The sequence below is a fragment of the Mus caroli genome, unplaced genomic scaffold (genome assembly GCF_978045245.1).
Source record: "Mus caroli unplaced genomic scaffold, Mus_caroli_1 scaffold_10, whole genome shotgun sequence".
Lineage (NCBI taxonomy): Eukaryota > Metazoa > Chordata > Mammalia > Rodentia > Muridae > Mus > Mus caroli.
This window is the reverse complement of record NW_028227265.1, coordinates 105,132,149-105,145,842: the sequence shown is the minus strand read 5'-3', so window position 1 is coordinate 105,145,842 and position 13,694 is coordinate 105,132,149. Positions and strand designations below refer to the sequence as shown.

At 43.5% G+C, this 13,694-nt stretch overlaps 1 protein-coding gene across 1 annotated transcript in view; it reads right to left on the bottom strand.

The window, feature by feature from the left end:
* The window catches only part of Adam9 (ADAM metallopeptidase domain 9), a 67,547-nt gene that overhangs the window by 23,790 nt on the left and 30,063 nt on the right, over positions 1-13,694 (bottom strand). The window contains exons 12-15 of the mRNA XM_021170458.2: positions 9,321-9,492; positions 6,821-6,913; positions 5,775-5,970; positions 113-218 (exon numbers count right to left, since the gene is read on the bottom strand). Of these exons, the coding sequence (XP_021026117.1) occupies positions 113-218; positions 5,775-5,970; positions 6,821-6,913; positions 9,321-9,492 (567 nt within the window). The remainder of the gene's footprint in view (positions 1-112; positions 219-5,774; positions 5,971-6,820; positions 6,914-9,320; positions 9,493-13,694) is intronic.

Genomic DNA, 13,694 nt, shown 5'->3' with positions numbered 1-13,694 from the left:
GCTGTAAGCACTTGAAGCAGGAGGAAGGCCACAGTCCCAGGAGCAGGTACAGAGGACTTCAGGGACCCCCGCTCCCTTGCTCATAGCCCTCCTCACCCTTGTCCCCACTTACCCAGTGGCACACTTCTTGTACTCACTGCCAGAGAAACCACAGTTGCCAAATCTGTCACCTTTAGAATTGACTTCAATGAAGCAATCTCTTGGGGCAGCCTTAGCTTCTGCAATAGTCAACATTTAAGAGAGAAAAAAGTGATGGTAACTTTAGTCAGAAGTAGTCCATATGATCCTCACACACTTGTAGGAGCCACTGCACACTTCTAAATGTTCAGCCTTACACATACAGCGCTTCTGGTCTACACTTCATAACTCAGATTGCACATAAAGGCCCAGATCTAAGCACTCAGACTCTATAACAAATACCATTACATGATTACTACAATTAGGAACTATGTACAGCCAGATGGTTAGCACTGTTGACTTGATTGCACTGAGAAAGACACAGATTATAGCCTGCCTGAGAATGCCTGAGGTGTGTCCAGGGATCTGATCTTCTAGATGATCAATCACTGATGAGTTCATAATGTGATACGATTATTGGGAAACAGAGAGGGGAGGGAATCTAGCTGGAGGGCAGGTCAGTGGGAGCTGGAGAGGGGTTAATGTGCCCTGGAAGCTCTTGCCTCTGTCCTCTCATGAACCCTTCTCTTCCCATCTCTATCCAACATGAGGTAGAGAGGCCTCTCTGCCACACAGTCCCATCGCTATGGTGTTCTTCATATGCTCACGGGGCTGAGCAAACATGGACTGAACCTCTCCGAAACCAGAAGCCAAAGTGTGTCTCCCTTGAACTCTTCTCCCATGATCACAGCCAAGCAATAGTAACTAGCTCGTGCAGTAAGTCACAGCTTGCAGGCACACACTGTCTGCTCTCACATACCCAGCACTCTCAGTTACAGCACAGACCACCGCATGTTTTTATTGTACGTGGATGCTTACATTAGATAAATACAGTGAGACCTACTCCGTGTGACAAAGGGATAATCCACACTCATTTTCTTACATTTTTAGTATCACCTTCATTCTTCCCTCCCTAAGGACTTTGTTAGTATTTCCTAGTCAAATCGTCAGTCCTTCCTCCCTCCTGAATCAGAAGGCTCAGTTAGCTTTAAAGAAGGTGGATGTGAGTGAACGGAGGCAGCACAGCAGAGGGAAGCAGTGAGCAGGAGGAGAGATATCCATAATCCTGCCCAGAAAAAATGCCACACAGTGTTCCCAGCCAAGTCAGAGCAACAGGGAAAGTTACAGATTTCCCAGACGATATACAGGGAGGGATGGAGTCGAATGTGTTTGCTGCTGCTGCTGACTCAAGGATAAAGGAGAGACTGGTGGGAAGATAGGATTCTAGGAAGGCTTTCTGTAGAAATCCTCAGTGCCAATCATCAGCCACTGCAACTTGGGTAAATGTGCTGAAAGCAGGACTCAGTCATACGCAGCCGACTCCAAAACATACGGGTGCAGGGGGTGGGAACTCACCGGCACCATGAGACCCAAAATGAAGACAGCTGAGGGACCATAAGTCCACATCCACAGTTTCCCAAGCCCTTGTCTAGCATCTACGAGCACTCTGGAATCCTACCAAGAGTTGACACGGGAAGAGAAGAACAAAGCATCTCACAGATGGCTCTGAGCATGTAGAAGCATCACCCAAAAGTGGACAGTGGCAATGCTCTCTCTGCAACAACCCCATAGAACATTTTGTGGTTCACTTTGCTGGGAAGGAGATGGATGAGTTCATGATTATGATCAATTGAGGTGCTTGGGCCAAAACTCAACAGAAAGGAAAACCCATTCTGGGAACTGCAGGCAGCCTCTTTTCCCAGCCACCTCTGCCGCCACCCAAATCCACTGAGTCTCTGATATGGCACCCTTTCCTGAGCATCAGCCAGCATCTGGGTACCAGGGCAGCTACATACACTATTCCCTTTCCATCACAGAAAAGACAGCACTTTGTGCCCAGGCTCATATACACCACTTCTTCAAGAACCGGTGACTGAAGCCTTGTACACACTGGGCAAGTGTTCCACCACTGAGCTATCTCCTAACACTTGTTTACTGTTTGAGACAAGGTTTTACTAAGTTGCATAGGCTAGCTCTCTGTAGCCCTGGCAGGCCTTAAACTTGCAATCCTCCTAGATTTCAGGCCTATCTATATCACTAAGTACAGTATTTTATTTTTATTAGATGGCTTGTTAGAGTAGTAGAAATGTACTGGATACTCAGTTACAGTGCAAGTCAGATAGTACTAATTTGATGGACAGGAGCATCTTTTCTTCTAAAAGCTACATATGCTCTAAATCAGGTCCAACAGCAACAACCACAATCCCCTGGACAGATCTTAAGGGGTGCGAATGGGAGTGGCAACACTTAGCAATATGACTCACTAACAAAATATGCTTCCTGGACCCGTGACTTCGTGCTCTCATCTGAGTGTCCAAAGAGAAAATTCTTCCACTAGATGCCACAATAATGACTCCACTGGGCTGGAACATATACTACACACTCAGTTATGTTGGGCTCTTCATGTTTCTGAACTAACAGAGAAAGGTTTTTGCAAGCGGCTAGATGACAGATCCATAACCCTACATGGAAGCAAGAGGAGCAGGCATGAAATACAGGAGTTATCTAAGTATTTACCTCATCCTGTCTAACAGCCAAATCCAGCAAAGCTACATGTGGCCCAGGCCCTTCAGGAATGAATGTTTGGGTCACTCCACCAGGTTGAGAGCTATAACCATCTAAGGAACTTATTGATGGCAAAGAGAACACAGAGCAGGCAGTGTAACAATGTAATGTGGACTAAAAAGCAGCTGACGTGTGAGATATGACCACAGAGCAGTTACAAACCTGAGGCCTACAACTGTCATCCATATGTCATTTCATTATGACCACACCTGTGAGGAAATGTGCGTGTCTTCTTCCCTCTCTTATCCCTTCACCATGTGATGTAAGATATACTTGACTCTGAACTTGTAAGAGTACTTTTAGATGAGGCTAACACTTAACTGAATAGAGAGAATACAGCAGGATGCACTCATGGGTGCTTTAAACAATTGATTACACATTTGAAAAGAACAAACCACGACCAGTAGGAGGGAATTTTTCCCAACAGACACCAGGCTGAGACACCTATGATGTTCCTACCACTGGAACTGACCAGGGACACCAGCTCCTTCTAGGTCCTGACCTGCCATTTCTGAACAGGAGTCCTCCATCAGTTCTACTGATTACAGAGCTACATGAGCCAATCCATTGTGAGTGTGTATGTGTGTGCATGTGTGTACACAACAATACAAAGAACAAGTCAAAACTGAAGACAAACAGAGACATCCAGTTTAGATTTCTTTAAACAGGTTGAAATCAGTAGAACAGCTGATGTCTCTAACCACTTCAAGACAATATCAGAATAGACTTTAACTATTAGCAATTTTGCAAACTCATTGAAAGGGGACAAATCTAGAAGCAGGGAGGCAGACAGGGAGGGATACAGTGGGATGGAAGGAAAGGGGAAGAATGAGAATCCTTTATTTGAGAGAAAGAGAATGGCAGAAAATCAATGTTACCGTACTGCACAGTTCAGAGAACAGCATTAACATAGCTGCCATGCAATGCACTCAACACTGCTGTGAAGACTACAATTACTCTACTAAGAAGAAAGAAGACTAGAAAATGATCATGTGTATGGACATGAGCTGTCAGGGTTGAACGAAGACAAAGAATAAAAATTAATTATCATCTATAAAAATAAAAACAGTAGGGACTAGAGAGATGGATCAGTGGTTAGGAACACTTGTTGCTCTCGAAGAGGACCTGGGTTTGATTCCCAGCACCCACACGGTGATTCACAACCATCCCTATCTCTAATTCCTAGGAATCCAATGCCTTCTTCTGACTTCCAAAGGCACCAGGCATATACAGGGTACACATACATACTTGCAGACAAAACTCATACACAGAAGATAAAATAAATCTAAAAAAATAAGAATAAAAGAGTAGCATTATAGAGGCCATCTAAAGACCTGGGAGTGGGGGGAGGGGAATATACATATAAACACAGAACAAGTAACAAAAAATCAGCTGCAAAAGGTAAAAGTTATTTTTTCAAAGGATGAAAGTATGGAGCAGTAATTGACTTTAATTTTTAAAGTAAAATTATATAAATTTTTCACTTTTTACTCTATAGAATACTTTTCATAAAGATGAAAAGCTTAAGCAAAACAAAACAAAACAAAACCCTGAGGGCTTATACTACACACTCATCAATATAACAACTGAAAACTTGCAGCTGGGAAGATGGCTTAGTGGGTGAAGTGCTTTGTCATGAAAGTGTTAGGATCTGAGTTCAAATCGCCAGAGCCCACATAAAGCAGTTCGTATCTGTAAGTCCAGTGCTCCTATGAGGAAAGCGAGGTAAAGGCAGAAGAACCCCAAAAGCTCAAGGGCCAACTAGCCTGCATCCACACTCATATACACTAAGATACATGCACTCCCACACACAAAGACATACTCCATATACACACAAATGAGAAACTAATCGGGGTCCACTTAACCCTGATAGACTGTGATAGAAATGTATCAGTATACATGGACCATAAGGACATCATTTTAAATGATGACTGCAAATGTTAGACCTATGCAGCCTACAGCCTCACAACTAGAAACCTGGAGGGAGAGGACATAGCAAAGCAATAGTGTGCTTGCTTGGCATAAGTGAGGCTCTAGGAACAGTCCTCAGTCCCCAAATCTCTGCGTGTGTGCAAATACAGACGCACTGTGTGTGATGGGTTGAATATGCTCTCTGTGTGTGTGCATACACAGATGCACTGTGTGTGATGGTTTGAATATGCTTAGCTCAGGGAGTGCCACTATTAGGAGATGTGGCCTTGGAGTAGCTGTGACCTTGTTGGAGGAAATGTGTCATTGTGGGCATGGCTTTAGACCCTTAGCCTAGCTCCCTGGAAGCCAGTCTTCTCCTGTTTGCATCAGAAAAAGATGTAGGGCCGGGCGTGGTGGCGCACGCCTTTAATCCCAGCACTTGGGAGGCAGAGGCAGGCGGATTTCTGAGTTCGAGGCCAGCCTGGTCTACAAATTGAGTTCCAGGACATCCAGGGCTACACAGAGAAACCCTGTCTCGAAAAACCAAAAAAAAAGAAAAAGATGTAGCACTCCCAGGTCCTTCTCCAGCGTCATGTCTGCCTGGATGCGCCCATGCTCCTGCCATGGTAATAATGGACTGAACCTTTGAACTGTAAGCCAGCCCCCAATTAAATGCTATTTCTTATAAGGATTCTCAGTCACAGTGTGTCTTCACAGCAATGAAAACCTAAGACTAAGACACTGTGTGTTATACAAAGTGGAAAGAGGGAGAGAGACCACACAAAGCATCAACTGAATCACTAAATTAGACATAAAAATTCCTGACCATGACTACTACAGGAGGAGGAAGAATGGAGATAAAAGAACCTCATCAATAATGTTTGATTCCTTCTTTAAAAGCCTAAGGCAAGCCAGGCGTGGTGGCGCATGCCTTTAATCCCAGCACTCCGGAGGCAGGGGCAGGTAGATTTCTGAGTTCGAGGCCAGCCTGGTCTACAAAGTGAGTTCCAGGACAGCCAGGGCTATACAGAGAAACCCTGTCTTGAAACAAACAAACAAACAAACAAACAGCCTAAGCAAGCAGATGATAAAATCAAATCAATTGATTATAAATATCTTACTTGAACCAAAGATGACCTGACACTGCGCGTCATAATATTGGCACATGCCATTGTAGCAGTAGGCTTTGCTCTTCTGGCAAGGATATCCATTCTGAATGAAGACATCTGGTGGGCAGAACTGAGAGGAACCATTGCAGTACTCAGGGACATCACACTCACTGGTCTTCCCTCTGCACATGGAGCCTCCTGGAAGGAACTAAGGTAATGAGGTTCAAATCAGACAGGAATCTCAGAAGAATTTCCACAAAGCCATCAGATTTGGAACCATGGTGTATATATAAAGGTCCCAATGACAAACATTAAATCATCCAGCACGAAAGTGAACAAAGCCCCAAACAGTCAATGCAAACATATTATGAAATGAAAAACAAGCCTCACAGGTAACCAAAGAAAACACAAATTAAATACAAACACAAGGAACACTGCAGAAGCAGTCCGATAGGCGGACGACAGCACTCCTGGAATCAGCGTTCACACGGTGAATGAGTTTGGGGGTGGGGGATGGCCAACATAGCTGAGCGTTAGAGATGAGGCCAGGAAACCAGGCTGAGAGCTCCAGGGTCTATGCTGGAATCACCAGCACAAGCCACCATGGTTTGGGGGACAGGGGTGGGGATTGTTTCTAAAGGGTTTTAGGGATCTAGTTCAGATCCTCTTCATCAATTAACTCCCAACCCCTAATTTTCTAGTCTATACTTTGATATTTTTCTAGTTTTCCTTAACAGATATATGTTACTTGAAAAGGGGAATCAAAAAAATAAGAGATGGACACATAACTCACAGCAGAGTGTTTATCTGCAAGCAGGAAGCCCTGGAAGCCTGAGGTTTAATCCCCAGCACCCAAAACTAACTAGTTCAATGGGCCCTCATCATAAAACTAACTAGTTCAATGGGCCCTCATCATAAAACGTGCAGTTTAAGTGCACAGAAGTGGGTGAAATATAAAATACATTCTGATAAAAATGGTATGCAGAGCTCTCAGAGGATGCATTTCCAGATATCCATTTTCCTTCTCTGATTTGCCCCTGATAGGTAGAAGTCCTTGCCTGGCAATCTTTACAACAGTCGCCATATGCACACTCAGCAAATGACTTGAGCTTACAAGTGCTTCCTTCACAGCATGGGTCCACCTCACACTCCTGCAAACAGAAAAAGACCACGGATAAATAAATCAGCCACTGAGAGCAGCAGCATTAGGAAAGCTCTTCTTCTGCCCTGTGATTTCAGCTGACCTCGCCACAGCCTGCTCTCCTGGCTGTGCTTTAAGACACACCCACCTCCCCACACCCCACCCCCTAGGCATCCTCCTTCCCTGGGCATAAATAATTTTTAAAATTAATAATAAAAAAAGACACGTCAGTCTCTAGTGCAAGTATTTAAGTCTCAACATATTTCACAAGACAGTTGATAACTCCATAATAAAATATCAAAGACTGAAGGACTTACAGAATGGACATCTATCTTCTCCCAGTTCTGAAAGCTAGAAATGCAAGATGACAGTTCCACAGAGAACTCTGGGCGCCCTGCCCTCTCTTAGCTGGCACTGGAGAGAAAGTTACTAAAGGCCCTAGTAGATCAGGGTTCCATCATCCTAGTCCTCAGAGATGCCAGTGCCAAGTGCAGCTACACTGCAGGTTACAGGTTTGACACATGAATTCTGAGTCACCACAGAGAAATGAATACCCATCGATGCCTTTCTCTCCCTGCTCGGGGTCCCTCTACCCACGGGATGGCTCTTGTCTCTGGATAGGCAAACTAGTCCTTTTCTTACAGGATGGGAGGTGAGGACTGGCCTCAGTGCCGTGTACACACTAAGTACACATGCTAAGCACACACACTATACTGAGCAGCAGTTTCCTTGGCTTCTGTCACCATGCTTTGTTCCATGACAGTTACATTTCACCTCCAACCTCCCACTCACAGACACCTATACAAAAACAGCAATCTTAACGTTCTATAAATGTGTCACAGCCTTATAAGCTGTCACCACTAGGGGGGACGGGCAGGGGAGCACATTGAGTTCTATGCACTATTCTACAACCTCTTATCTGCCTACAATTACTTCGTTCTAAAATTAACTGTTCTTTTTCATTAACATGTAATAAATTTACACATCTATGAGACCTTGTAATATTTCATATAGTCAGGTACATTTATCAAATCAGGGTCATTAGCATTTCTATCACATAGCAAAAATTATAACAAATGAGCTACAGTCTATACTTCCAAACACACACACACACACACACACACACACACACACACACACACACCACTAAGTGAAAATGGCTCACGGACCTAAATGTAAAGTCTAAAACTAGAAACCTCCCAGGGGAGAATCTGTACAAAGTGGGAGCAGCCAAAGCATCAGCCATAAAAGGACAAAGTGACAAATCATCACTTCACCACTTTCATCAAAATCAAAGTTCTGTGCTTCTCAGACTCTGTACATTATTGAAGGAGAACTATTAAGATGACATTTGCAAATCAAGTATCTAACAAATAATATATATCTAAGATAAAGAAGACAGAACTCAGTACCAAATAAATGTAAAGAGCTGAACATATATCCCAAGACACACATCCGGTAGGTGCATGCAGGGAAGCCTGCTTTGCAGCCTTAGACACCGGGGACATGCGCAGAGAAAACTTAAGGAAAGGGCAGCATGCAGAGGGTAGAGAGAAGGTGAGAGAGTGAGTGGGAGATACACACTGAGGGTGTTTGAAAAAGACATAGGGGATGTATTGTTGTATGCTTACCTAAAATTACATATAACATTTATGTTATGTGCATGTACAGATACACAGTTTAAATAAGTGCTAACTCTTGAGGTGATAATGGTCCCTCCAAGAGCCATAAACTACCTAACAACGCCCCAGTTCTACACAGGACAAATTTCCTCTCTAGCTGTTGGTCAGGAGACTCCAGAGGCTTCACAGAAATCATGGAATACATCAACCACATAAGACGAGGAAACAATTTTCTCTTAGAATACAGGCAGGCTTTCAAGACCAAGTGTGGTCAGGCAAGGAAAAACACTGAGACTAACACAGTGGGCCTCACATCTGAACAAATATGTCCCAGATCTAATGGCAGCCCAAGGGGAGAAGGTTCACTGGGTACACTGAGAGGAACGTGGCTGGACAACAGTGACAGTGAAGGTGGGCACGGCTGGGGATCCACAGTTGACTAACACAAGTGCTTAGAGGAGGAAGAATGCAGACACTGACAGATGCTGGAGGATTAGTCAGCTGCGACTCACTTAGTAAATGAATCCAGCTCAACAAATACATCTTTAATAGCAGGGCCAGAATGGTAAACACATAAAGGAACCTAACAAAATAACAAACAACCTAATAGCTACAATAAAGAGAAGAGATGGATAAGTAAAATTTAAAAAGAAGGGACCACAGTGCTTGCATGAAGTCACGGCATCAAGAGTTAACCTCCCAGGAGTTGACCAGTCCCAGAAACACGTGCCCAACACAGGAGCCAGCCTCATTGACCACTGAAGCCCACAGCCTTCTCTGGAAGACTGGACTGACCTTCGGTGTGCCGCAGTCACACTCCTCTCCAGGGTCCACCAGCTTATTACCACAGGAGGGCGCGCTGTAGGCTTCGTCGGGCTTCGGGATGTTAAGCAGGCAGCTTCCTCCCTTATTCAACGTTAACTTCTCAAAGTCCTCCGCACTGCAACTGCTGAAGTTTCTGGACCCGCTACAATAAATAGTAAGAAAGAGATCTCACATCACAGTCAGTCTTTAAAAGCTCTTAGCCAGGCTGGTGAGATGGCTCAGTGGGTAAGAGCACCCGACTGCTCTTCCGAAGGTCCGGAGTTCAAATCCCAGCAACCACATGGTGGCTCACAACCATCCGTAACGAGATCTGGCGCCCTCTTCTGGAGTGTCTGAAGACAGCTAAAGTGTACTTACATATAATAAATAAAATCTTAAAAAAAAAAAAAAAAAAAAAAGAATACTGACTGTCAGACTGGCATGGTGGTACATGCTTTAATCTTAAAAAAAAAAAAAAAGCTCTTAGCCATATCTTTAACCAATAAGAGGTAAATACTGTAAAAAGCAGAAAATAAACTAAAGCAGGCAAAGATGAGAACATCTACCTCTAATAAATACAGGAATTAAAGTTACACTGTGCCGTGCCCCATGACAGTATCTTTCAAGCACATCATTTGTTAATACACTGAACCAAAATCAGTCCTTTCAATCTACAGGGACCTTAAAAACTCACCTAGTCTCACTCAGAATTGAGCTTTTATTTCTCAAAAATGCTGCATTCCAAATGCTGGAAACTACTGTGTGCTTCCCAGTCCTGTGATCTACAGCATGACTTGTCCTCCCTGCCCAGGCACAGACTGAGCCATGAGAAAAACACAAGTGGGTGATTCCAGACTGTCCACAGTCACTGTGCTGCTCTGAATGAGAATGGCCTCATGGGCTCATAGATTTGAATAGCTTTTTCTGTCTCTCTTTCTCTCTCTCTCTTGGGGGGGAGGGGGGAGATATGCATGTGCATGCACGTGTGCGGTATGTGTGTGTGTCCCTCTGTCTCTGGGTTTCTGTCTCTGTCTCTCTGTCTCTCTCTGCCTCTCTTGGTATGTCTCTCTGTCTCTCTCTATCCCCTGAATCCTATAAGTGAATATTCACCATAAACGCTGAATGGAACACACAGATGCTATTAGATAAACAGTGGTATTTGTAATATTGCTTGTTATCTGGGTCAGTTGGGGTCAGCGACTTTATCCCTTCTAAAACTCTGTTACATGCTGCTTTCTATGCTGTTCAATAAACACAGAGCAAATCCTTTGTTAAGGACAAACATATGCTCACACACACACCACACACGTATACATTCAGACAGACCCAGGAGGACAGAGACAAGGACATGTTCACAAGACAGCATTCATGTAGACACAGATTTAAATTTGTACAATCTACAGATGGTCAGGGATGTCAGAAGACACCGTGAAATAGAGAATCCAGATCTGAGCTCACTGAGTAGAAAGGCATCCAGGAGAGATGTTTTGGTTTCTTTCCTTACTGTGACACTGTCCCAATACTGGTGACTCTGGGTTTATTATTAAAGCATTCAAACCAACCCCATTTTGTTCCTGTGTGAGGAACACATGAGGAGCAGACAGGACATGTGAGGAGCATCTGAGCTCACAGGAGGACTCTTCCGTGCACCCAACCCACACACGCAATAACTACATGTTACCAGGGAGTCCTGTTGATTATTTTTACTTTTGAAAATCTGTAGGAAATGTATGTCTAAGCCAGGAATTGTTGACAAACCCACATTTTGTTAAAATTTTATCTGGGATAGTCATCTACCTGTCTATCTACCAATCTCTCTATCTGGTAACCTAAGCTCTGGGTATAATATCATTGCTAAGGCCAATATTAAGAAATTTCCCCATTTTATGTCTTGTGTGCCTAGGTCTTTAATCCATTTTGGCATCATGTGCACAAAACGTAAAGATCCAATTTTATTCTTTAGTATGTGGGAAGAGTTCCTTCTTAGGAAATATTTGCAAACCATATATCTGAGAATGGGTTAGTAACTAAATGTATAAGGAAAAGTCAATATTAGAAAATACCTCAGAAATGAGAAAATGGCCATGAATGCACATTTTCAGATGGAGACAATAAATGCCCAAGAGCTTACATGAAGAGGAAATTCACCAAGGAAATGCTATGCAAACCACAGACCATCCATCCCTTAGCCCTGTTCCAGTGGCTGTTACAAAACCCTAAAAGAAAAGTCCAGGTAAGGCTGTGAAAAAAGCAAAGCCAGCAGAAAACAGCAAGGTATTCCTAAGGAAACTAACAGAGATGCCAGAAGTCCATCCTCTGCTGCAAACCTGAGAGGAATGAGCTCACCATCATAAAGACATCTGGATTCTCTTGTTCGGGGTTAGTCACTGAAGCCAAGACCTGGAAATAGCCTGAGTGCTCGTGAATGGACAAACAGGTAAATGTACTACAGTATGCATGCATGCATCCCATTACACATGTGTGTGCTTCTACTGCCATGTGTGCTTGTGCACGCATATACATGTATGTGCACATATATTCTTCTGCCTCAGAAAAGGAGACCCACACTATCTGCCACAAGATGAATGAGTCTAGAGGGTTTTATATTAGTAGAATGAGGTAGACACAAAAGAGAAAAATATCACACACCCTCAATCATATGTGAAATTGTAAAAGAAAAGAAAAAGATGAACAAAGAGTAGAAACTAAGACAGCTGGAGGGGAGTAAATGGGGAGGTAGAGGTGAAAGGATGATGCCATCAGACGTGCAGGATTGGCCAGTGCAGGGGCCATGCACGACATGAGCACCGACATCACTACCTTGGAAAACATGGGATTTTGGTACTGGAATAGTTTCTAGGTTCTTCTGACACAAAAAGAGCCGAGCGTTTAATCCCAGCACTCGGGAGGCAGAGGCAGGCAGATTTCTGAGTTCGAGGCCAGCCTGGTCTACAAAGTGAGTTCCAGGACAGCCAGGGCTATACAGAGAAACCCTGTCTCGAAGAAAGAAGGAAAAAAAAAACAACAAAGAAATCTAGGTAAATCTGTGGGACAATGGATATGTTAATCTGCCTGACAACAGTAACATAATTTCACCCCGTATGTATAGTGTGCACCATCTCAGCATTCAGGAAACTGAGCAAGAGAGAGAAACTGAGGCTACCCTAGGCTACAAAGAAAGACTGTCTCAAAAACAGTAAATATCAATTTTACTTTTTTTTTAATACAAAGTCTTATTGTGTAGCCCTGATTGTCCTCAGACCCAAAGATCTACCTACCTCTACCTCCTGAGTGCTGAATTAAAGCCATATGCCAACCCCACCCAGTCACATTACAGATTTTAAATTACATATATATATGTGTATATATATATATATACATACATATGTATATAGATATAAGGTACATAGCATACCTATGTTATTTATAATATGCATCTATGTATCATATAATATATGCATATATACCATGTATTATTTCTCCACTATGTGCATATATCTATAACTGATAATATGTATGTATGATAGGCATGTGTATACAAAGACATATAATTAAAAAGTAATGCCAAGGTGAAACTGACTTGAGGGAAGAACAATTCCCCCACAGGTTCTGGGCAATAGAGCCCATTCTGCAGTTTCCTCGCTGCTCTAGAAGCTCTGTGGGAGCCGCTGAGCCTACTAAGCGTGCGCTCATACGCCAGGACATGCTGGAGATCTGTGTGCATCAGAACTCTCCTCAGCTCAAGGGACAGAACCATGAACACGGCAGAAACCATTCCTGTGAAAGTCACACGAGGGAATGTAGCAGACTGCAAACTTTGGTGGATAATTTAGTTGGAATGAGAGAAGGTGGTGACAGTCTGGAGAAAATGGAAGCAAAGAATTATGGGAGGCTGGCCAATCCAAAGACTTCACACATCATGACACGTCAGTCAAAACTGGAAATCTGGAGATAGACCATCACAGACAGAAAGAAAACCATGAACAAATACTCTGAGGCACAGGAGGCATGCCCTAGGATCGATAAGGAAGCCAGTGGCCCTTCAGGGAAGTAGTGAGTAAGAAAATGAATGAGAAACTGAGCAAAGATGGAAGAGACCACGACGAACTATGGCTCTTGAATGAAACACAGTTACTGTGACTAAGCTTGAGAGCAAACAACACACGCCCTTTGACTCACATCAGCAGGCTCAGCACTGCTGCTAGCTAAACAGGAAGACTGAAACAGAGCTCTCCCAGAATCCAGTCCACAGATGCTAGGTCAGAATGGCATCCTTGGGATCAGGAAGAGGGGTCGATGATTTCAAGGAAGCACGTGAGAATGAAAGAGAAGTCAAAGTTGGCTGAGTTAAAGAGGAAAGTTAGC